The 22579-nt window shown below is 35.8% G+C and overlaps 1 protein-coding gene across 2 annotated transcripts in view; it reads left to right on the forward strand.

Annotated features, from left to right (window-relative positions):
- Positions 1 to 22579, forward strand: part of USP15 (ubiquitin specific peptidase 15) — a 199220-nt gene that overhangs the window by 153437 nt on the left and 23204 nt on the right. For both annotated transcript variants that reach the window (XM_006886038.1, XM_006886039.1), the window contains 10 exons: positions 4356 to 4529; positions 12424 to 12582; positions 12662 to 12886; positions 16693 to 16776; positions 16868 to 16962; positions 17054 to 17245; positions 18623 to 18738; positions 19591 to 19863; positions 20935 to 21005; positions 21446 to 21561. In XM_006886038.1, coding sequence (XP_006886100.1) covers positions 4356 to 4529; positions 12424 to 12582; positions 12662 to 12886; positions 16693 to 16776; positions 16868 to 16962; positions 17054 to 17245; positions 18623 to 18738; positions 19591 to 19863; positions 20935 to 21005; positions 21446 to 21561 — 1505 coding nt within the window. The remainder of the gene's footprint in view (positions 1 to 4355; positions 4530 to 12423; positions 12583 to 12661; positions 12887 to 16692; positions 16777 to 16867; positions 16963 to 17053; positions 17246 to 18622; positions 18739 to 19590; positions 19864 to 20934; positions 21006 to 21445; positions 21562 to 22579) is intronic.

The raw sequence follows: 22579 nt of genomic DNA on the forward strand, positions 1-22579 counted from the left end.
GATACACCCATCCCGATTACCCCAGTCGCTGAATCAGTCCACCTCATACAGGGCCTTCCCCTCCTGCGCTGTCTCTCCACCCTCCCAAGCATGATGTCCCTCTCCAAAGACCGGTCCCTCCTTACAGCATGACCAAAGTATGTCAGACGGAGCCTCAGAATCCTTGCCTCCAAGGAGCAGCCCGGTTTAATCCTCTCCTGGATGAAATCAGTTTTCCTAGCAGTCCATGGTACCCTCAATACTCTTCTCCAGCACCACAGCTCAAAGGCCTCAATTCTCCTGGTTACTAGTCCATTTTATGTCATTTGTTAAGCTGTATCACTAGATAAAAAGAAAATTTACTACTGTAGGGATTGTAAAATATATGTCTTTTTTGTTTATTTTTATTTTGTTGTGGGATTGCTTTTTTTAAAAAAATTTATGGTGTACTGGTTTACTTACAAGTTCGTATACATTGTTTTTCACTGTTTTACCCACTCCTCTCTCCACCATCAAATTGTGGGACCCTATGATTAAGCCCCCCAACCGTACCCTATTCTCCCCACCATGAATTTGGTCTTTTCTTTTGTAAATGAATCGTTATGAAAGATAGAAAATTGTTATATTTGGGGTTGTTGTTTTATTTTAAATACTAAAAGGATATTTGAGAGAGAAAGTTTTGAGGTAGTGTACTTGGTTAACATAACTTTGTGATTTTTTTACTAAAATGATGGAAACTGTGTTTTTTAATTGTTTTTTAAAATACAAGTATCTCTGGAGCTCTGGTGGTTAGTGATAATTAGTAGCACTGCAAATTCCAAGGCATGTGGTTTGAATCCACCAATTGCTCCATGAGAGAAAAATGGGCAATTTCCTCCCATAAAATTTACTGCTTCTAAAAACCTGTTAGAGGGTTAGCTATAGTTGGTTCTAATGTGAAGCTACGTGATGACAAGAGTCCAAGAATCTAATTTCTTGGAATTGTCAAAGATGTTCATGTTTCTAAGATTGTCTTATGTGAATAGCTTAGGAGTTGCTCAAGGATTTATAAGTCAAACTGCATTATGGCCAAGACTGGCTTCTTTATGACACTGGTAGAATGATGACATTAAATGCTGCTATAATAATACAGGGCCACCAGCTGGGGCGTAGCAATATTTTGTTGGACTTCTGTTGCAATTCACCTTAAAATATAGTAAAAATTAATAGAGAACATACCAAGAATATCCTGACTCTTGGGAATATGATATTTTCAAGATGAGGAAGAAAAGTCTTACCAGTTTTTTAAACTATTATGATTTGTGTATTAAAAGAATTAAACTATTCATTTCTGTTTTTATATGTTTGTGAATAGCTCATTTGGTAGAACAGAGAACTGTATACGTATTTGTATAAATTTTTAGAAAAGTGTTAACCTGTGAGGATTTTTTACTGTTCTAAAAATAAATTTCGTTGGAAGATTTATCCTATTTAGAAATTAACATTTATCCAAAACATATTGATTATGATATCATAGCAGATACACAGCTAATTTCCTGTCATTAAAATGTTTTTTTATTTTTTAATACTGAATTATAACATTTAAGACACGTACCAGTGATAAAATAAACCCTGGTCTCTGTGTGAAGGACTTTTGAAAAATCAAGACAGAAGAAAAGTAGATAACAGGTTAAATGAAAACCAAACAAAATAGGGAGTTTACTAGGTTCTATCTTTGTTTTGATTTAGTATTCATGCAGAAGTGTTTGGAGGAACTTTTGTGATTTTTAAAAATAAATGTATTTTTAACTCATTTAATCTTTTCAACAAAATTTTGTTGACTGTTGTGTATATCAGACATTGAAGGAAAAGAATAAAGAACAAGAGGAGAGAAACCTAAGTAAATATAAACAAAAAATACTTGCATTAACCATACATTTTAACTAGGCATTCTTCTGGTACTCTGTGCTTTCTGCCAAGATCCATCTGAAATGGGCAATAATTGACACTTAAATGCCAGGCGAGATGGTGCTCATTGCTGGAGATGTAAATATGAAAGAGTGTGGCACCTGCTCTTGTGTGGGTCACAATATAATTTGCAAGACCAATATATAACAAAAAATAGTCACAATATATTATAAAAGTGAGCACTAAGCAATGTGGAATTATTCAGAAAGAATCTAAGGACATTCCTCAGGGAGGAAATCTGAATTTTAATATGTTAGTAGAAGTAATTTTTTAAATACTTTTCAAGAAATTGAATAATATTACAAACTTAGGTGAGAAAAATGCATACTCAAGGAACCACAGTAATTAAATAATACTCGAATAAAGTGAATTAGATATTGACAAGGGATAAAGATAGATATGGTATAGCACTCTCAAAGCAGAGAAAGCCATTCAAAGACTTATAACAATTAAGTGGCATGAATAGATACACATTTGAGAAAGATTATTGTGGATACTATTGAAAAGTAAAAGAAATTTGTATTTGGGATCTCTTTGCAAGATAAGAGTACATGTGAATAAGTAAAATCAAATCTCAGAAATTATTCTTTGAGGTATTTGTTATTGTTGTTATGTGCCATTGAGTCAGAACCCACTCTTAAGTCGTTTTCAGATGCTGTCTTTTTAATCTTCCTTTGGCATTTCCTTCTTGTTTATATGTTCTTTTAAATCTAGATCTGGTAGTAGAGGTAGTGGTCTAAAATTTAGAATGATCCATAGTTACGACATTACATCTGCTAACATACTGAAATTCAGATAGCCTATGCTCCGGTGGTTTTTGAGAGGCCATCATGGCCCCAGATGAGGTTGCCTGTCTTTCTCCAGTGGTGCCATTGGTGAATTTGAACCTTCTACCTTTAGGGTTGACATCTCAGCTCCTTACCAGCTAGGCCATCAGAGTTTTCTGGTATTTAGTAAAGATAGAAATTAACCTTTTTGTACAGACATTAATGAAGTATTATACTCTTAGCCTAAGCCGGAATTGGTTACATAGAACAATTCTGGGAGAGAGAAAAAGAACAGTTGTAAATTGTTATCAGAGATTACCTACCAATATGATTCTGCATCGATTGTACTTATACTAAAGCAGATGATCCTGTTATACTATTTTCCACTTAGCACCCACTTGGAAATAGCATGCTTACTATAAAATACCCAGAGCATACTTGGGCGTCTAAAGCACACTTGGTTGTGGTTTTTTGCAAAAATACAGTAATATCTTCTCTGTGTTCTAGATTTTATAACACTACCTCCAGTGCAGATCTCTATTTAAAAGGACATGCAAAATAAGAGAGAAGGAAATGCAAAAGACACATAAGGTTATGAGAACTATTTAAATATTTTAAAAAGATAGGAAGATGAATTGAGAAGTATCCTCCCTAATTGCTTTCTACACTATAATCCATCTGCATCTTCCTCTGTACTGCATCTTCCTTTCACTTAATTGTTTTACTATTAAAAAGTTAATATAAATGGCTAAAAACCTATTATGCTGTAACCCAAAAGAATGAGTTTCTGCTACCTTACATCTAGCATTTCTTACAGCACTTTATAGCCTGTCTCTAAAATACCTATTTTCTCCTAGCAGAAGTAGTAGCTATATAACCCAATATTTGTTTAAGTCATTACCTACTCAGCTTAATGACTACAGACATTTTGCTGATAAAGAATATGGGTTCCATATTGAGATGAAATTATTCCCTCTTGAGGTAAAATATTATGAGAAAACTATACTTTTGCCTATTTGAGTATGATAAGTATTTAATTCAAACTGGTGAATGGTAAGAAAATTATTCATAATTTTAATCCTTCTATAAAGGCAAAATGGATTATTACTATTATTAAAGAACTAGAAGAAATAAGAATACATGTATCTAGAATTCACATAACTAAAATTTTTCTGAGGCTCAATAAATTTGTACTCTCTTCTAAAACTGGTTGATCATTCTGAAGACTGTTCTTTCATAATAAAGATTAACAAAGGGGAAAAAATTACCTCTTTATTGTTAAATTCTTACTTGCACTTTTCTCTCTCTTTTTAAATAACCATGCTAATTTTCAGATGCCTGTCTTTAATAGACAATCCATAGTTTCTGAAAGTTAAGAAAAAGGCAGGAACGAATCTCTGAGTTTCTCTCCTAGTTAGCAGGCAGTTTGCTGTGGTTAAATAAAGAGAAATTTTACAGCAACAAATAGTAAAACTTAATACTTATTAGAAAATTAATATGAGGACGTCATTCATTTACCAGTTATTTATTAACCCAGAAGACCATCTTTTACTATTTTTTTCCACGTAAATATTACTATGTTTTTGCTCTTCATTGTAATATGTTTCAAAGATCATGCCCATATAGTTACTTTATCTAATACATATATTTTTATTCTTGCAGTGTTTAAGCAACACACCTCCACTTACGGAATATTTCCTCAATGATAAGTATCAAGAAGAACTGAATTTTGACAATCCATTAGGAATGAGAGGTGAAATAGCTAAATCATATGCTGAACTGATCAAGCAAATGTGGTCTGGAAAATTCAGCTATGTCACACCGAGAGCCTTTAAGGTTAGTATGATACATTCATTTTCAACAGGAACAATATCAATCTTGATTTGGCAGACAAAAATAGGTTCTTAGGGTAGAAGGAGAGAAATAGTTAATGACAGTGGTTTGTGAACCTTCAAAGAGACAGAATTCACAAGCAAACAGAACAAATGAATGATTCAGAAGGAAAAATATAATAAAGACTTGAGAGTCATAGCAGAGATTTTTAAAAAGTGAGAATCACTGGTATAATACAAGGGTAATTAAAGAAGCAACAAGGAACATTTGCATGATAATTTAACATATTTCTGTGATGGTATTTCTCTGTAGAGAATGAAATGTGGGCAAATAGTTAAACTCTAGATTTCTTTTCAAAGTTATTATAAGTTTGACACTGCTGGTGAAATTGTAAAATGTTGCAACCGCTGAAAAGCAGTTTTTAGTGCTTCCTTGGAAAGTAAAAACTGGAAATACCATTTTATCCAGCAATTCCACAACTAGATGCATATATATCCTAAAGAAATAAGAACTAAGACACAGACAGACAAATGCATACCTATTTCCACTGCACTATGATTCACAATAGCAAAATGACAGTGGTGCTGGTTATGTGCCATCAAGTCTCCTGGTACTCATAGTGACCCTAGATACAATAGCTCTGAATCCTGCTCTATCCTGAGCCAACCTTATTATCTCTGACATTCCTCCTCCATTACCCTAGTTACGGAGTCAATCCATCTCATCAAGGGTCTTCCTCTCTTGCACCATCCCCTCCCTCCACCTTCTCAAGCATAATGTCTCTCTCCAAGTACTGGTCCCTTGTTGCAACATGCCCAAAGTATGTCAGATGGAGCTTCAGAATCCTTGCCTCCAAGGAGCAGCATGGCCTCACCCTCTCCGGGATGAACCTGTTTGTTCTCCTACTTTTCTCCAGCACCAAGCTCAAAGGCATCAGTTCTCTTTCTTTGATCCCTAGTCATTGTTTGGCTCTCTAATGTATATAACCCAAATATCAATCAGCAGACAAATGCATAATGAAGCGAATGATACATTTACACAATGGAATACTATGCAACACCAAAAACAATGGAGAATTTATGAAACAATGCATGATGTGGACGAATCAGAGGACATTATGTTGAGTGAAAAAAATTTTAAAAAGACAAAATTGTATGAAGCTACTATTATTGAAAAATAAAATACCTAAAGAAAATAATTATTGGATGGTTAACAATTGGAAAGGGTGAGAGAAGGAAGTAGGACTATCTGCCTTTTTGTTGTCAGTGCAGCACCTTACCCAGTAAGCCACTAGAGTCCCCATAAATAGATAGTATTGTTCTTAGGTGCCATCAAATCAAGTATGACTCCGCAACTCTGATCTGAACATTGCCCTGTCCTGTACCATCCTCCTCATCTCTGACAGACAAGAACCCGTTGCTAAAGTCAGTGGGTTGATGGATCACCTAGGGCATTTTCCTCACCTTCACTGATTTTCCATATACATACAATAAGTAGATGATCAGACATTGTGGATATTCTAATATTATAAACAAAATATCTATGAATAATTGATTGAAAAACCAATATTTTTTATAAACTTTCACTCAGGTCACTAAAAACATAGTTGTTTTTGTTTTTTATTTTCTGTCAAAAAGTTAAAGATTTGAGAAATGATTGAAACTAAAAAGCTAAGGGAAAACACGATGAAATAAAAGAGCTGAACAGAAGATTTCAAAGGTCAGCTCGAGAAGAAAAAGCAAAGTATTCTAATAGAATGTAGAGAGAATTGGTATTGGAGAATAAAAAGGAAAGAGCTTGTTTTGCAGTTCTCAGCTGAGATAACTGGAAAATAAATTTAAGCCTAGAGTCACAATATTAGAAGATGCTATAGGGAAAATATTGAATGACCCAGAAAACATCAAAAAAAGTTAAAGGGAATACAAGAAATTAATGTACCAAAAAGAACTGATAGACACTGAAAAAACTCAGGAAGTACCATATGAGCAAGAATCAGTGGCATTGAAGGAGGAAGTAGAAGCTGTATTGAAGATATTGGCAAAAAAATAAGACCCCAGGAATTGATGGGATACCATTTGACTTGTTTCACTTATCAGATGCAGACCTGTATGCTCTCACCAGTCTATGCCAGGAAATTTGGAGGATAGCTGTCTGACCAATGAATTGGAAGAGATCCATATTTGTTCCCATTCCCAAGAAAGTTGATCGAACTGTATTTGAGAACTATTGAACAATAGCATTAATATCGCATGCAAGCAAAACACTGCTGAAGATCATTCAAAAACGGGAAGAACATAAATAGGGAACTTCCAGAAGGTCAAGCAGGATTTTGAAGAGGCCATGAAACCAGAGATACCATTGCTAATGTAAGGTGGATCCTGGCTGAAAGTAAAGAATACTAGAAGAATGTCTATTTATGCTTTATTGACTATGTAAAGGCATATGACTATGTAGATCATAACAAGTTGTGACTAACATTAAGAAGAATGGAAATCATGGAGCACTTGGGACCATGAGGAACCTAGACTTAGACCAGAAGGCTGTCTTGAAAACAGAGCAAAGGAACACTACATGGTTTAAAATTAAGAAGGGAGGGTGTCAGCAACGTATTGTCACTCCACACCATTTAATCTGTATGTTGAGCAAATAATGCAAGAAACAAGACTCTGAAGAGGAATGTGGCTTCAGAATCAGAGGGAGACTCATCAATAACCCTTGTTATGCAGATGACACAACCTTGCTTGCTGCAAGTGAGGAAGACTTGAAGCACTTGTTACAGAAGATCAAAGAATACGACTTCAATATGGATTGCATCTTAATGTCAAGAAAACAGATTCTTACCACTGGACCAATAGGCAACATCATGATGGATGGGAGAAGAGACTGAAACTGTCAACAGCTTCATCTTACTTGAGTCAACAATTAACAACCTTGGTGTACCAGTTAGGAAATAAGGAGACATTGCACTGGGAAAGCCTACGATTAGGGACCTCTCCAAATTTTTGAGGATTAATGGTATCAATTTAAAGACTAACACAAGTCTGATTCGGGCCATAGTCTTTCTGATGACTTGCTGTGCATCAGAGAGCTGGACAATGAATAAGAATGATAGAAGAATTGCTGCATTTGAGCTGTGGTGTTGAAGAAGAGCATTGAGCATTCCATGGACTGTGTCAAAGAGCAAGCAAATATATCTTAGAGAGGGTGCAGCCAGAATACTCTTTGGAGACAAGGATGTTGAGGCTTTTCCTCACCTGCTTTGAGCATGTTGCTAGGTGAAGCTATTCCTTGGAGAGGGACATGATGCTTGGAAACTAGAGGATTAGCGGAGGAGAGGAAGACCCTCGTGTATCAGTTGGATTGACACAGTGATTGCTGCAATAGGCTTTACTATATCAGGAATTGTGAGGATGGCATAGGATAGAAGAGGGTTCATTCAGCTTTGTTCATGGGGTTGTTATGGGTTATACTCAGTGGCACGTAACAATAACAATCTAAAATGTTAGTGGTGGTGGTGTTGTTATGTGCCATCGGGTCACTTGTGACTCATAGCTACCCTGTGTACAAGAGCCCTAAACACTGCTCTATCCTGTGCCAACTTCGCCGTCTCCAACACACTCATTCTCACCACCCCAATCACAGAATTGATCCATCTCATTGAGGGTCTTCGTCTCTTGCGCCGTCCCTCCACTCTCCCAAACAAGATGGCCCTCTCCAAGGACCAGTTCCTCCTTGCAACATGCCCAAAGTATGTCAAACGAAGCTTCAGAATCCTTGACTCCAAGGAACATTCCGGATTTACCCTCTCCAGGACAAACCTGTTTATTCTCCTAGCAGTCCATGGTATGTTCAACACTCTTCTCTAGCATCAAAGGCATCAATTCTCTTTCTTTCATCCCTAGTCACTGTCCAACTCTCTGATGCATAACACGTAATTGTGAAGACTATAGCCTGGATCAGGCTCACCTTATTCTCCTAAGTTTAAATTACTTTTCATTATAATTCTTTTTTTTTAATTTCCAGTTTTTTTAATTGACGTTTTGATGAAAGGTTATAGAGACTTTGGATTTCCATTCATTCATTGTTGCACATTTTTTCAGTATAATTCTTAAAGTATTTAACTTTTTCCTATTCCTGGATTGATGAGTCACGATTAATGAACTCGACTCCATCTAACATACTTTGGACATGTTGTAAGGAGGGACCGGTCCTTGGCGAGGGACATCGTGCTTGGGAGGGTGGAGAGACAGCGCAGGAGGGCGATGGCCCTCTGTGAGGTGGATTGATTCAGTGACTGGGGTAATTGGGATGGGTGTATCGGAGACAGTGCAATTGGCACAGGACAGAGCAGAGTTTAGGGCTGTTGTACATAGAGTCCCTGTGAGTCGCAAGTGACTCAACAGCACATAACAACAACAAACTCATTTAATTAGTCACTCAAATAAGAAGCTGTATTACAGAATCTCACAAATTTCCAAATCTATTATATTGATAAGATTTAAGAGAAATTTCAAATTTTTAACGAATAAAATATTAAGTCACTCTTTATCTAAATAATTAAATAGAATTCATGTAGGACATTTACTAGGCAGTATTTTGTTAACTGTGTCAGCTCTTAAAAGTACATCCATCACACCCGAAATCCCTACACTTGTTTTATTTATATCTATGCATTGTTTTTCACACTGGATCTTTCCCATTTCCTTCACCCCCTGCCCCGGTCAAATTATGTGGCCTTATAATTAAAACACACACAGAGAGACACGCTCACGTCATCCTCACTTCTCTGCTCCCCACCCTCTCCCTCCTTAGATCTTCATACTCATTCTACAATAATGGTCCTATACAGTATTCATCCTTATGGGACTGAGTTAGTTCACTTAGCATAATGCTCTCCAGTCCCTTCCAACTTAGGTAGTAATTTACAAAATAATTGCCCCTGCATGATGCATAGTATTTGATCCTGTGAATGTACCATAATTTCTCATGCTTTCTGCATTATCTCTATTTTGCCCATAGATTCCTTCAGTATTGCAACCTTCAACATTTTCATCATCAAAGCCCTATTTCCAAACCTTATTTGTTTCTAAACTTTAGCATTCCACTCATTAGTAGTTTTCTGTGCTTTTTGGCTGTATGTTTGATAAAAACTTCTTGACTGCAGAAGTTTATAAATAAGTTTCTTCATTTTATGCATTGGTAATTGGTATGAAAATGTGAATAATACTCATAATGCCTGATATTCCTTTTAGCACTGATTGTGATCAATATTAAAATGTTCTTTCTGGCATTAGATGTGACACTGTTTCTTCAAAATGGGCAATACCTGTCTATCTCAGGTCACTGATGCCACTTTTACATGTTTTGTTTCAGTTTTTATGACTTCCAGTTTTTCTGGATTCATACATCATGAATTCTACATTCAATTATTGTTTGCAGCTTTCCCCCTTTCATCTTGAAGTGTCTCACGATCCTGAAATTTCTGTTCCTTTTATTAAAATTAACTTTATTTTGAGAAGACAGCTCTTTCCCATTTGTGTTTTTAATATCTTCTGACCTGAAGGGCTCCTCTTCTAATCCATTATTAGGCAGTGATCTATTGCTCTTTATAGGTTTGTATTAGTCAGTGTTTTAGAAGTAGATTGCCAGCTATCTCTTCATAGGCTCGTACTTGAAACAACTTGAAACGGCTAGAACTTGTCTGCAATTGCAGACCCAGCTGGTGTTTGAAATACTGATAGCAGAGCTTCCAGCATTACAGCAATGTAATCTACTGTAGTACAATGGATTGCATAGGAGTGACAGACTATAGAGAGTAGGAAAATTACATATGAGCCAATCTTCCAGTAATCTCATTCATCTTATACATAGCAATGAAAGCTTTATAATTTTCCCCTAATAGATATTCAAACCAATATCCTTTACATTAATATACTTCGGTGTTTCTTAGTTCTTCAAACTTTTTTTAATTTCTTAAAACTTTTAAAAAAAATGTAAAACCTTTTTCTAGCTTTAAAATTTATTTTAATAGAGGAGACTTTGGTGCCAAAAGCATTGGGAACAAATTATAGGAACATTATTTTTAAAATATTTTTAAATGTGTATGAATGATGATTGAATGTTATTGTAATTTCATTCAATGTTCTAAAAAAAATACTTGTCAATGATAAAATGAAAAGTCAATGTGACTTTCCAACAAATAAAAAAATTTTAAAATATAACCAAGGAGGGGAAAATATTTTTTTAGTTATATATTTATTTACATGTTTTAGTAATTGAGGACATTTCTCTTAATGTCTTCAATAAAAAGATCTGGTGATAAATGTAATTTTGGAAAAATTTTTACAAATGGTTATTGCCATTCTAGAAAAAAGGTGACCCAACAGAGTATGGAAATTATGGAACAATATCGCTAATATCACAAAATCTTGCTGAAAATTATCCAGAAAAGACTTGAACAGTATATTGTCAAAGAACTACCAGAAATACAAGCTGGATTTAGAAGAGATCATGTGGCACAAGTGATATTTTTGCCAATGTCAGATGCATCTTGGCAGAAAACAGAGAAGTACATGAAACCTATAGTTGGACCAAGAAGCAGTCCTCAGAACAGAGCAAGGAAACACTGCATGGTTCAAAATCAGGAAAGGAGTGCATCAGGGATGCATCCTGTCCTTGTACCTTTTCAATCTGTATGCAAGACATATCATTCCGGAAGCAGGGCTTTATGAGGAGGAGTGTGGCACTAAGATTGAAGGAAGACTCATTAACAACAGATGACACAACCTTGCTTCCTGAAATTGAAGAAGGCCTGAAGCACTTGCTGCAAAGGTCAAGGATTGAAGCTCAATATCAAGAAGACAAAGATTCTCACCACTGGGCCAATTGGCAGCACCATGATAGATGGAGAATGTATTGAGGTTGTTGGCAGTTATAGCTTGCTCAGATCCACAATCATCACTCTTTATACCAGCAGTTAGGAAATCAAAAGACAAATTGCATTGGGAAAATATGCTGTCATGGATCTCTTCAGAATGCTGAAGAGCTGCGATGTCAGTCTAGATACAAAGGTATGCCTAATCCAGGCCATGGTCTTCTCAGTTACTTGTTATGATGCTTCAGAGACTGGGACAATGACTAAGGATGACAGAAGAAGAATATGTGCCTATTAGTTGTGGTGCTGGAGAAGAGTCTTGAACATACCATATACTGCCAAGAAAACAAATAGGTCTGTCTTGGAGAGAGTGAAACCAAGTCTCCTTGGAGGCTAGGATTTTGAAGCTCTGCCTCACTTACTTTGGGCACATGACCAGGAGAGATGGTCCTTGGAGAAGGACATCATACACAGAAGGGTGAACAGACAACACAGGAGAGAAAGACCCTGGAATAGATGGATTGATAGAGTAACTGGGGAAATGGGGGTTGGTGTGTCAGAATTAGTGAGACTGGCTCAGGACAGGGAAGGGTTCAGAGCTGTACATAGGGTTGCTATACATCACAGGCTACTCAACCAATAGCATTGTGTAACAGGTTTGGAAGCAGGAGTGGCATCCAGTTCCTAAACAACAGTCTTCCAGAAACTCTATGAACTTTGATAAATGTCGATAGTTGTAGAGGGGCTTCAGGCCTTTTGTTCATAGCATCGCTATGAGTCGTGCTCAACTCAAAGACAGTAAACAGCAACAAATAGACAATAATAAAAGTATAAGACTAAACAATAATTTTTATGTTTGTAGATAATTTAAAGTGTATATTAATTTTCCTTTATATAAACTTATTTGAATGTTTATTGAGAATACAAAAACAAATATAACTTATGTTATATAAAACTTTTTAACTCTTATGTGTGTATGTTATTTCTGTCAGAATGGATTTCATTGTTTTGCCTTTTCTACAGACACAGGTAGGACGTTTTGCACCTCAGTTCTCTGGATATCAGCAGCAGGACTGTCAGGAACTATTAGCTTTCCTGTTAGATGGACTACATGAAGATTTGAATAGAATTAGGAAAAAACCATATATTCAATTAAAAGATGCTGATGGAAGGCCAGATAAGGTAAATTTAGAGATATTTTTGTCACTATTGTTTTAATCCTGTGATACGTCTTGGTAATACATGTCCCCTTTCCTTATAGGTGGTTGCTGAAGAAGCCTGGGAAAATCATTTAAAAAGAAATGATTCTATTATAGTAGATATATTTCATGGCCTTTTCAAATCAACTTTAGTTTGTCCTGAGTGTGCTAAGATTTCAGTCACATTTGATCCTTTTTGCTACTTGACACTTCCATTACCTATGAAAAAAGAGCGCACCTTGGAAGTTTATTTAGTTAGAATGGATCCACTTACGAAACCTATGCAGGTAACTAATATTCATTTCCTTGTAGTTCTTTTTTTTCTTAAAAAATTAGTGTTAACTGTTTATGCTTTAAGTGCAGTTCTATAATTAGTTTATTTGTGTAAATTTTATAAGCAAAATTGAAAAAAATGAAGTTTTTTTGAAAAGTCCTCTAGTTTCCTTTGACTTGAATCCACAGTTGACACACATGATAAAAGCAACTAAGAAATCCAAAGACATGTTGAATTGGGCAAATTTGCTGTCAGAGACATTTTTTTTAAATTTATTTATTTTTCATTTCAATGAATATGTACAGAGATTTTGGATTTCCATTCATTCATTGTTGCAATTTTCTCCCCACCGCCCCCCCTCCCCCATTTGCTCCTTTCCTTGAAAAGCAAAAGAAAAACTCCTTCATTGGTGCACAATCCCCCAACATGCCCCAAACCCCCCATCCCAAATATAATGCACTCTGCAACCCTCATTCCGTACTCTTACGATAAACATAATGCCCTAAAATATAATACTTTTAAACTATTCTCTCCCTCATAGACTTCAATGCAGTAAACATAATTTATCCCGGTTTTTTCAGTCTTACCCCCACCCCGATGTCAGCCTCATTCTACAACAGTGGCACCATATAGCATTTGTCCCTTTGTGACTGAGATATTTCACTCAGCATCATGTCCTCCAGAGTCACCCATTTTGAATAATATTGCATGAGTTCCTTGTTTTTCAATGCAACATAGTATTCCATTGTGCAAATATACCACAGCTTTTCTACCCATTCGTTTGTTGATGGGCACTTAGGTTGTTTCCAACTCTTTGCTAATGTAAACAAAGCCGCTATAAACATGGGTATGCATATATCTACTTGGATGTTGTTTGTGATCTCTTTAGGGTATATTCCCAGTAGTGGAATAGCTGGGTCAAATGGTATCTCTATTTGCAACTTTTTGAGAAAGCGCCACACCGCTTTCCACAGTGGTTGCACCATTTTACACTCCCATCAACAGTGAATAAGGGTTCCAGTCTCTCCACAACCTCGCCAGCATGTGTTGCTTGCTGTTCTGTTAAATTTTGCTAGTCTTACTGGGGTGAGATGATATCTCATAGTTGTCTTGATTTGCATCTCTTTCAGAGCTAGAGATTTTGAACATTTCTTCATGTGCTTGTTGGCCATCTGAATGTCTTCCTTGGTGAAGTGTCTGTTCATATCCTGTGCCCATTTTTCAACTGGATTATTCGCCTTTATCTTGTTGTGGTGCTCAAGTATTTTATAAATTCTAGATATAAGTCCCTTATCTGACATGTCATTACCAAACACTTTTTCCCAGTCTGTGGCTTCCCTTTTTACCCTGTTGAAGTTTCTGGATACGCATAGGGATTTGATTCTTAGAAGGTCCCATTCATCTATTTTATCTTCTCCTGGTTGTAAATTTTTCAGAATACTTGGAAGACTCTTTATGTTGTGGATTAGGACTACTAAAGTTCTTCCAGGCTTTTCTTGAATGAAGTTTATAGTCCTTGGTTTTAGTCCTAGGTCCATGATCCACCTTGAGTTGGTTTTTGTATATGGAGTGAGGTGGGGATCTTGTTCAATTCTTCTGCAGATAGTTTTCCAGTTTTGCCCACACAATTTGTTAAAAAGGCTGTCATTTCCCCACCTAACTGATTTCATCTCCTTGTCAAAAATCAGTTGACCGTAAATAGATGGGCTGATTTCCGGGTTCTCAATTCTATTCCATTGATCTGTGTGTCTGTCATTGTACCAGTACTATGTCTTAACTACCACGGTGGTATAGTAGGATTTTAAATCAGGAATTGAGATGCATCCTACCTTTTTTTCTATTTTTAAGGAGTGCTTTGCTTATTGGGGGCTTCTTTCCATTCCAAATGAAGCTAGAGATTGCCTTTTCCATCTTGTTGAAGAATGGAATTGGTATTTGTATTGGGATTGCATTGAACGTGTAAATTGCCTTTGGTAGTATTGCCATTTTCACAACATTGAGCCTTCCTATCCATGAGCAAGGGATATTCTTCCACTTCTCCAGGTCTCTTTTTGTTTCTTGTAGTAATGTTTTGTAATTTTCTTTGAATAGATCTTTTGTGCTTCTAGTTATATTTACTCCCAAATATTTAATCTTGTGATTAGCTATTGTGAAGGGTATTGCTTTTCTTAGCTCCAGCTCTGTATTCTCTTTGTCACTGTAGAGAAATCCAACTGATTTTTGTATGTTGATCTTGTATCCTGCTACTTTGCTGAATTGGTCAACTACGTCCAATAGTTTTCTTGCTGAGTCTTTAGGGTTTTCTAAGTATACTATCATGTCATCTGCATAGAGGGATAATTTTACCTCTTCTTTGCCAATTTGTATACCTGTCAGAGACTTTTTAAAAAGTGCTAAAGAGCAAGGGTACCAGTTTAAAGACTAATGTATGCCTGACACCTTTAGGTTGCTTTATATAAATGTGAAAGTTAGACAGTGAATAAGGAAGACCAGGGAAGAATTGTTGTCTTGGAATTGTGATGTTGAAAAAGAATCCTGGATATGCTGTGGACTACCAAAGAACAAACAATCTGTCTTGGATGAAATGCAACCTAGGTGCTCCTTAGAGACAGGAATGGTGAAACTTGATCTCACATCAGAGAAAGATTTGTCTTTGTGATCATATAGTAATCTATGTGAAGATCATAGTTAGAGTCTTAGAAAGATAAGATCATCTAACACTAATAAAACTCTGAAATTTATCATTACATAAGACGCTCTAAATAATAACAGTAGCACAACATACTGACCTAGGACTAACCAAAATAAATGGGGATATATTGTTTTGCTATAAGCTAAGTGGAGCTGGTAGAGTCTACGGACAGTATTTTAAAGAATAGTCCAGAAGAACCTCAAAAGAAAAAGTTGCCTGAGCAATAGGAAAAATTAAGAAATGGTACTACTCAAGGCAAAGGAAAGTCTATAAGAAGAGCATGTGATTTCAGTAAAGGACCAATAAGGATTTTGTGGTAAATATTATTAGTAGCCTTGATAACAGGTTCAATTGAAGGGTAAGATAGTAGTTAAGAACTTAGAAAAGAATAGAAGTGAAGAAGTTATAATAGATACTGCTTTTTACAAAATTACCAAGAAAAAAGGAGGAAGACAGAAGAATTTCTAAAGGGAAAAACCATGAGGAATTACTAAGGGGGAGTTTCCTTGTTTGATTTTAATGAGAGGTTTGCATAAGCTTATGAGAGTCAAGATAAAGTGGGAGAAAACTGCAGGTTTTAAATTAACAGGTTAAATAAAGAGTGGAATTTAGGGCCAGGGTTAGCTGCAGAGGGTCATCTGATTCTCCCAGGTACCTATATGAATTCAAGTAAATTTGTAAAAGAATGATTATTTTAAATTTTCCGTGTTCAAAATGAACAGAGCTCAATAATAGGTCATTCTTTTACAACCTTGTGGAGTCTAGATGGAAGATCATGAAGAAAACTTGAGAGCTGAAAGGGATTAGAAATCTAGATGCAACCCAAAAATAAGTGGGTAGGAATGAGTTTGCAACTAAAGTAGTGTTTGGAAAGTAACCTATTGAACAATTTCTGGTGAGACGATGTACTAAAGTTGAATGACAGTGTATTTCTTTGAATTGAGAAACCCAGGAACAGCAAGAGTAGAATAAATCATCCACATGGACATTGTCACCCAGAATGATGGCAAGATTAGTGACAGACACTATTAGCCAAATGCCAAGTGACTATAAGGAAACAATAATAAGATGTTGGTAGGTTACATGTATTGCATATTTTTTCTAAAGTAATTTCTTTTTTATTTTAGTACAAAGTGGTTGTCCCCAAAATTGGAAACATATCAGATCTTTGTACAGCATTATCAGCTTTGTCAGGAGTACCTGCAGATAAGGTAAGATGCTTTTGTGGTGAAAGTGTATACTACTTGGTGCTTAGTTTTTAAGTTTTGTAAACCAGTTTAATAGAAATTTATTTCCTTTTAGATGATAGTTACTGATATATACAATCATAGATTTCACAGAATATTCGCTATGGATGAAAACCTTAGTAGTATTATGGAACGAGATGATATTTATGTGTAAGTATAAAAATTTGTGTATAATACTCCTTGATAAAAAAATTCTAAGAAAGTGACAAAATGTTTAGAGTTTATTATCTTTTCTCTTTAGATTTGAAATTAACATCAATAGGACAGAAGATACAGAGCATGTGATTATTCCTGTTTGCTTAAGAGAAAAGTTTAGACACTCAAGTTACACCCACCATACTGGTTCTTCACTCTTTGGTCAGCCATTCCTTATGGCTGTTCCAAGAAACAACACTGAAGATAAGCTTTATAATCTCCTGCTTTTAAGAATGTGGTAAGTGCTGAATAATTCTACATCAACAAAATAAATATGGAAATAAAATATATAACAGGTAATAGAAGCTAAACTGCAAGCTACTACCCGACTATGTTTAGTCTATATTACTTCAGTTTTATTTAGACAAGTAGCAGTTTCCTATATCAGATTATAGTCTGATCTATTTTCCTGCTGATGTAAAACATGAAGTTACTAAAGTCATTTCAGATCTGGGACATAGGAAATCTTTAAGTTTTTTATACCACAAATTTACAGTTAGAAAAAGGAAGCTATCAATACTAGAATAGCTGTATGCAGTCTGAAATAACATACTTCATAGGCTTAATTGCTTTATAAAAGACAGTGCTAGTTCAAATACTGAGGCTAAAAGATGTACTTTAAAAGAAAAAAAACTATTATGATTGATGGTATTGCCTTTTTGCCCTACTAACCCTTTGATTTACATTATAAAGAGTACCACTTGACCCCTTTCTTTTTTTTTCTCATGATCAAATGTTTTTTTTTAATTAATTTCAATGAACATTTACAAAGATTTTGGATTTCCATTCATTCATTGTTGCACTGTTCTCCCTGCCCACCCCACCCCCACCCCATGACCCCTTTTTTTATCCTTTACTGTTGATATCTTGTTTCTTCCATACTTGTTTTATTTGTTTTTTGTCATTGTTGATTGCCATCGAGTCAAGGACAACTTGTGGTGACCCTATGAACAAAAGGCCTGAGGCCTTTTTCTAACTATCATCATTTATCAAAATTCATAGTTTCCAGAGGCTTGTTGTTTTGGAAGTGGATTTTACTCATTATTATTACGTAACTCATAACTAAAATTAAGTAATACAACTTTAAATGATTTTATTAATAATACATAACCCAAATAATCTTTTTTTTCCAAATCTTTTAATTTCAGCTTTTTCTTTAAGTTTAAGTTTATCACAAATATTTAAATAGTGAAGTCCTTGGAGTAACTAATCAACTTCCCTCTCCCCAAAACAAATTATTAGTTACATTTGTGCTACTGTATCTTGAATTGGAATTTACCTTTGAATGTATAAAAACTTATGCCTTCCCTTTGGCAGCACATATACTAAAATTGAAACAATACAGAGAAGATTAGCATGGCCCCTACGCAAGGATGACACACTAATTCGTGAAGCGTTCCGTATTTTTTAAACAAAAATTTGTGAAACCTGTGAAAGTTTCTGCTCCCCGAGTTGGTGGAAAACGCTAAGTTGACACATGAGATTTAAATATTCAATTATAACTAAAAAAAAAAAGCAACCCAACACTTATGCCTTATTGAAAGAATAGGAGTTGTTTCTTCTTAAGTTTTTACCTTATTCCACCTGATTTTGTTTGGTATCTGATTTTATTTAGCCGTTATGTCAAAATATCTACTGAAACCGAAGAATCTGAAGGATCCCTGCACTGCTGTAAGGACCAAAATATTAATGGGAATGGTCCAAATGGCATACATGAAGAAGGTTCACCAAGTAAGATTTCTCTTTTAGATTATAAAACCTTTCACTTGTATGAAATGAGCAAGAGCCACCTGGGAATGGCCGTATCTGTTCTATACAAACTCATAAAGGGTAACAGTACACATCAACAGTATGAACAACACAAAACCAATTTGCGTGAGATTACACATGTCACCCATTCTCCCACACCTTTTTCTATTCATCCCAACATCAATCCTAATGCTTTTCTGGGTCCAAAATACATTGCAATGGCTCATAGACCAAACAGAACTGTATTAGGGAAATCAAAACAGTCTAATTTAAGTTAGTAGTGGAATATACTCAGTCAGTACAGCTTCCACAGGCTCCTCAGCCCTGATCCTTGCAGATTTTGGCCAGTATTACAAAGCTCTCTGGCTTGACAGTTATGGCTCTCCCTCCCCAGACTTCCAACACACTTGGGAAAAGGCTCTTACCTCTGAATCTGTGTGAGGCACCGGTCCCAGGTTCAGCTCCATATTTTGTATGGTCACTGGTTCTTTGCTGGATCCACTCAGTTTAATAGCAAGACTAGCCATTACCCTTGTGGATTGACCAAAATAACCAATCCCCTTGTAGATAGGCTAACACTCTCTGTTCACGTATTCCCACCCATCCACATGAACAGTCCCGTCAGTGGCTAGGAAAACCATATTGAACAATAGATCTTTAACACCACAATTTGCATTCTTGAATTTAAAGAAAATTGAGAATTACGGAACTGAAAAAAAGGTCTGTGAGCCTGAAGAAAATAACAATGGTGTGGAAGTCTTTTCCTAATATTTTGTTGTTGAGAACATTTTTTTTAATTGGACATATTTTAAAATGTCTCATTTCTTTAACCAGGTGAAATGGAAACAGATGAGCCAGATGATGAATCTAGCCAGGATCAAGAACTTCCCTCAGAAAATGAAAACAGTCAATCTGAAGATTCAGTTGGGGGAGACAATGATTCTGAAAATGGATTGTGTAGTGAGGATACCTGCAAAGGTCAACTCACAGGGCACAAAAAACGATTATTTACATTCCAGTTCAACAATTTAGGCAATACTGATATCAACTACATCAAAGATGATACCAGGCACATAAGATTTGATGATAGGCAGCTTAGGCTAGATGGTAAGTATCTGAAAAATAAATGTCTTACTTGTCTTTAAAAAGTCATCTTCAACTATCTTTGTTAACTAGTACTGCTGTAAAAGAAATATGAGGCTAAAAAGCCCAAATTCAAAATGTAGGAGTAAGGATGACAGGTCTGAGGGAACATCTGTCTCTCTCAGCTTTTTCTCCTATGTAATCATCATGTCATTTAGCATCATTCCCCCCCCCCCCCCCCACCCCCCCCCCCCTCCGACCCTAGGCGGTAAGCAATGTAGAAACCACAGATCCAAAAGCTTGCCCTGCTCCTAGTTGTTCTTTCTTGGTATAGTAATAGACTTCTCTTATTTACTGGGTTAGCCCAGCCATTGCCCTGTTCCAGAAAGTGTTAAAACCATCTTTAACTTAACCAGTAAGGGCATAGAGGCACCTACTCTACCCATTATCCTCAGTCAGAATAAGATCTGCCTTCTTTGTGCCCAGCACTGCCACCAGTTGCTTAGAGACAACTCTTTCTAGCCCAGAAGCCTCCTGCCTAAGAGCACTCAACTTACTTGCCTTTCAATTGGTTCCCATACTATCTTGCATCAGTATCTTGTTTCTACCACCTCGATTTCTGTACCACTGCTTACCTGATGTCCTGTCTCTGGTATTACAGTTCTTCTTACTTTTTCTGATCCCTAAGCTGAATTGCTTTTGACACCCTAAATCCAACAGTCTCTTTAAGACAATCTAGGCTTTTGCTGTTAGATTCTTAAAACCTAAAGCTTCTACCCTTACCCAATCCCAAAACCATTTTCATATTATAGGTGTCTGTTAGAGAGTTTTGTAAGTTAGGAAATTGTATCCTTTCATGCAAAATGTTATTGTGTAAATTCTTAAGTGAAAAAAAAAAATTTAAGTAGACTAAAATGAATTTCATTGTCCATTAAGTGAAGATTTATTTCATGTTTAAATTTTTTATTTTTTTAAATTCCTAAATTATTTTTGTGCTTAGGAAATATGCTATTTATTTATTCTGGTGTATACCTTAACATTAAATGATACTTAATATTGTGGCAAATTAAAGAAAATGTATGTTTTCCACCTTAGAAAGATCTTTTCTTGCTTTGGATTGGGATCCTGATTTGAAAAAAAGATATTTTGATGAAAATGCAGCTGAGGTAAGTTGTCGTACACCTCTTTACATTTCTTTAGTTAATCATACTATTTTGTCACACTTCACTCATGTCAAGTATTTGTTTTACCAATAGAAAACTGGTTCAGTGTAAAGCAGAAATATATCTACCAGTGGCTCCTTAGAACAAAGAAACATGGTCAGTCTCTTCCTATGTGATTTAGAGCCCCAGAAAACTAGCTGAAAGATGAGCTATGATTCATTTCCAACTCAACAATGAGGTTTTTTTAGTTCTCTTTATACATTTTAATCATTTATATAGGCCTGCACATAAGGTATTTAGAAGACTGAGTTAAATCATTTGAAACTACCCTATGATTCTTTAGGAAAGTTTAGGAGTTTTCATTATTATTCATAGTAAGATGGTATCACTAAAATAAGTTTTATTTCATTTGTTTTCTTAACTCAAGAAATACTTCTCTTTAGGATTTTGAAAAACATGAAAGTGTGGAATATAAACCACCAAAAAAACCTTTTGTGAAATTAAAAGATTGCATTGAACTTTTTACAACAAAAGAAAAGCTGGGTGCTGAAGATCCCTGGTAAGAGAGAAAATTGAATAACTATTTCTAATTCCTTTTTTCCCTTGCTTTTTTTTTTCCTTTTTTTAAACTTTAGTAATTTTAATGAACATTTACAAAGATTTTAGATTTCCATTCATTTATTGTTGCACTTTTTTCTCTACCCTCCCCAATTACTTTTTTAAGGATATGCTCAGATACGTGACTAATCAACTTGATGAAGTGATTAATAAATTCCCTTCCCCCCTTTTTTCCCCAAATAATAAGCATTTCTTCAGATGTTAAATAAAGATGTAGTAGTCTACTGAAATCCTTGGATGGTGAAAATCTTTAACAAATTTAACCTGCTAACCAAAATGTTAGCAGTTTTCATCCCTTCAGAGGCACGTCAGAAGTTAAAAACAGGCCATCTATTTCTGTAAAATCAGTTTTTAGTACTTATGGGCAATTCTACTCATGTAGATGACTATGAGTCAAATCAACTTGATAGCAAGTATTATTGGTAATTAAAAAGAATAAGAAAGTCTTCAGGTGTTAATACAAAGTTAAATCATTCCATTATAATATTTTCTGTATTTGTCCATTTTACTGTTGTGTTGTTGTTATATGCTGTCAAGTCGCCTGCAACTCATAGCTACCCTGTGTACAACAGCCCTAAATCCTACTCTGTCCTCTGTCTATCTCACTGTCTCCGACACACCCATCCCCAGTACTCCAGTCACTGAATCAATCCACCTCAAAGAGGGTCTTCCTCTCCTGCACTGTCCCTCCACCCTCCCAAGCTTGACGTCCCTCTCCAATGACTGGTCCCTCCTTGCAGCATGTCCAGAGTATGTCAGCTGAAGCTTCAGAATCCTTGCCTCCAAGGAGCAACCCGATTTAACCCTACCTATACTTGGACCAAGAGGCAGTCGTCAGAACAGAGCAGGGCAACACTGCCTGGTTCAAAATTGGGAAGGGTGTACGCCAGGGATGTGTCCTATCTCCATACCTTTTCAACCTGTATGCAGAGCAGATTATCCGAGAGGCTGGGCTCTAT

The sequence above is a fragment of the Elephantulus edwardii genome, unplaced genomic scaffold (genome assembly GCF_000299155.1).
Source record: "Elephantulus edwardii isolate Elephantulus edwardi_28Jun2011 unplaced genomic scaffold, EleEdw1.0 scaffold00047, whole genome shotgun sequence".
Classification (NCBI taxonomy): Eukaryota; Metazoa; Chordata; class Mammalia; order Macroscelidea; family Macroscelididae; genus Elephantulus; species Elephantulus edwardii.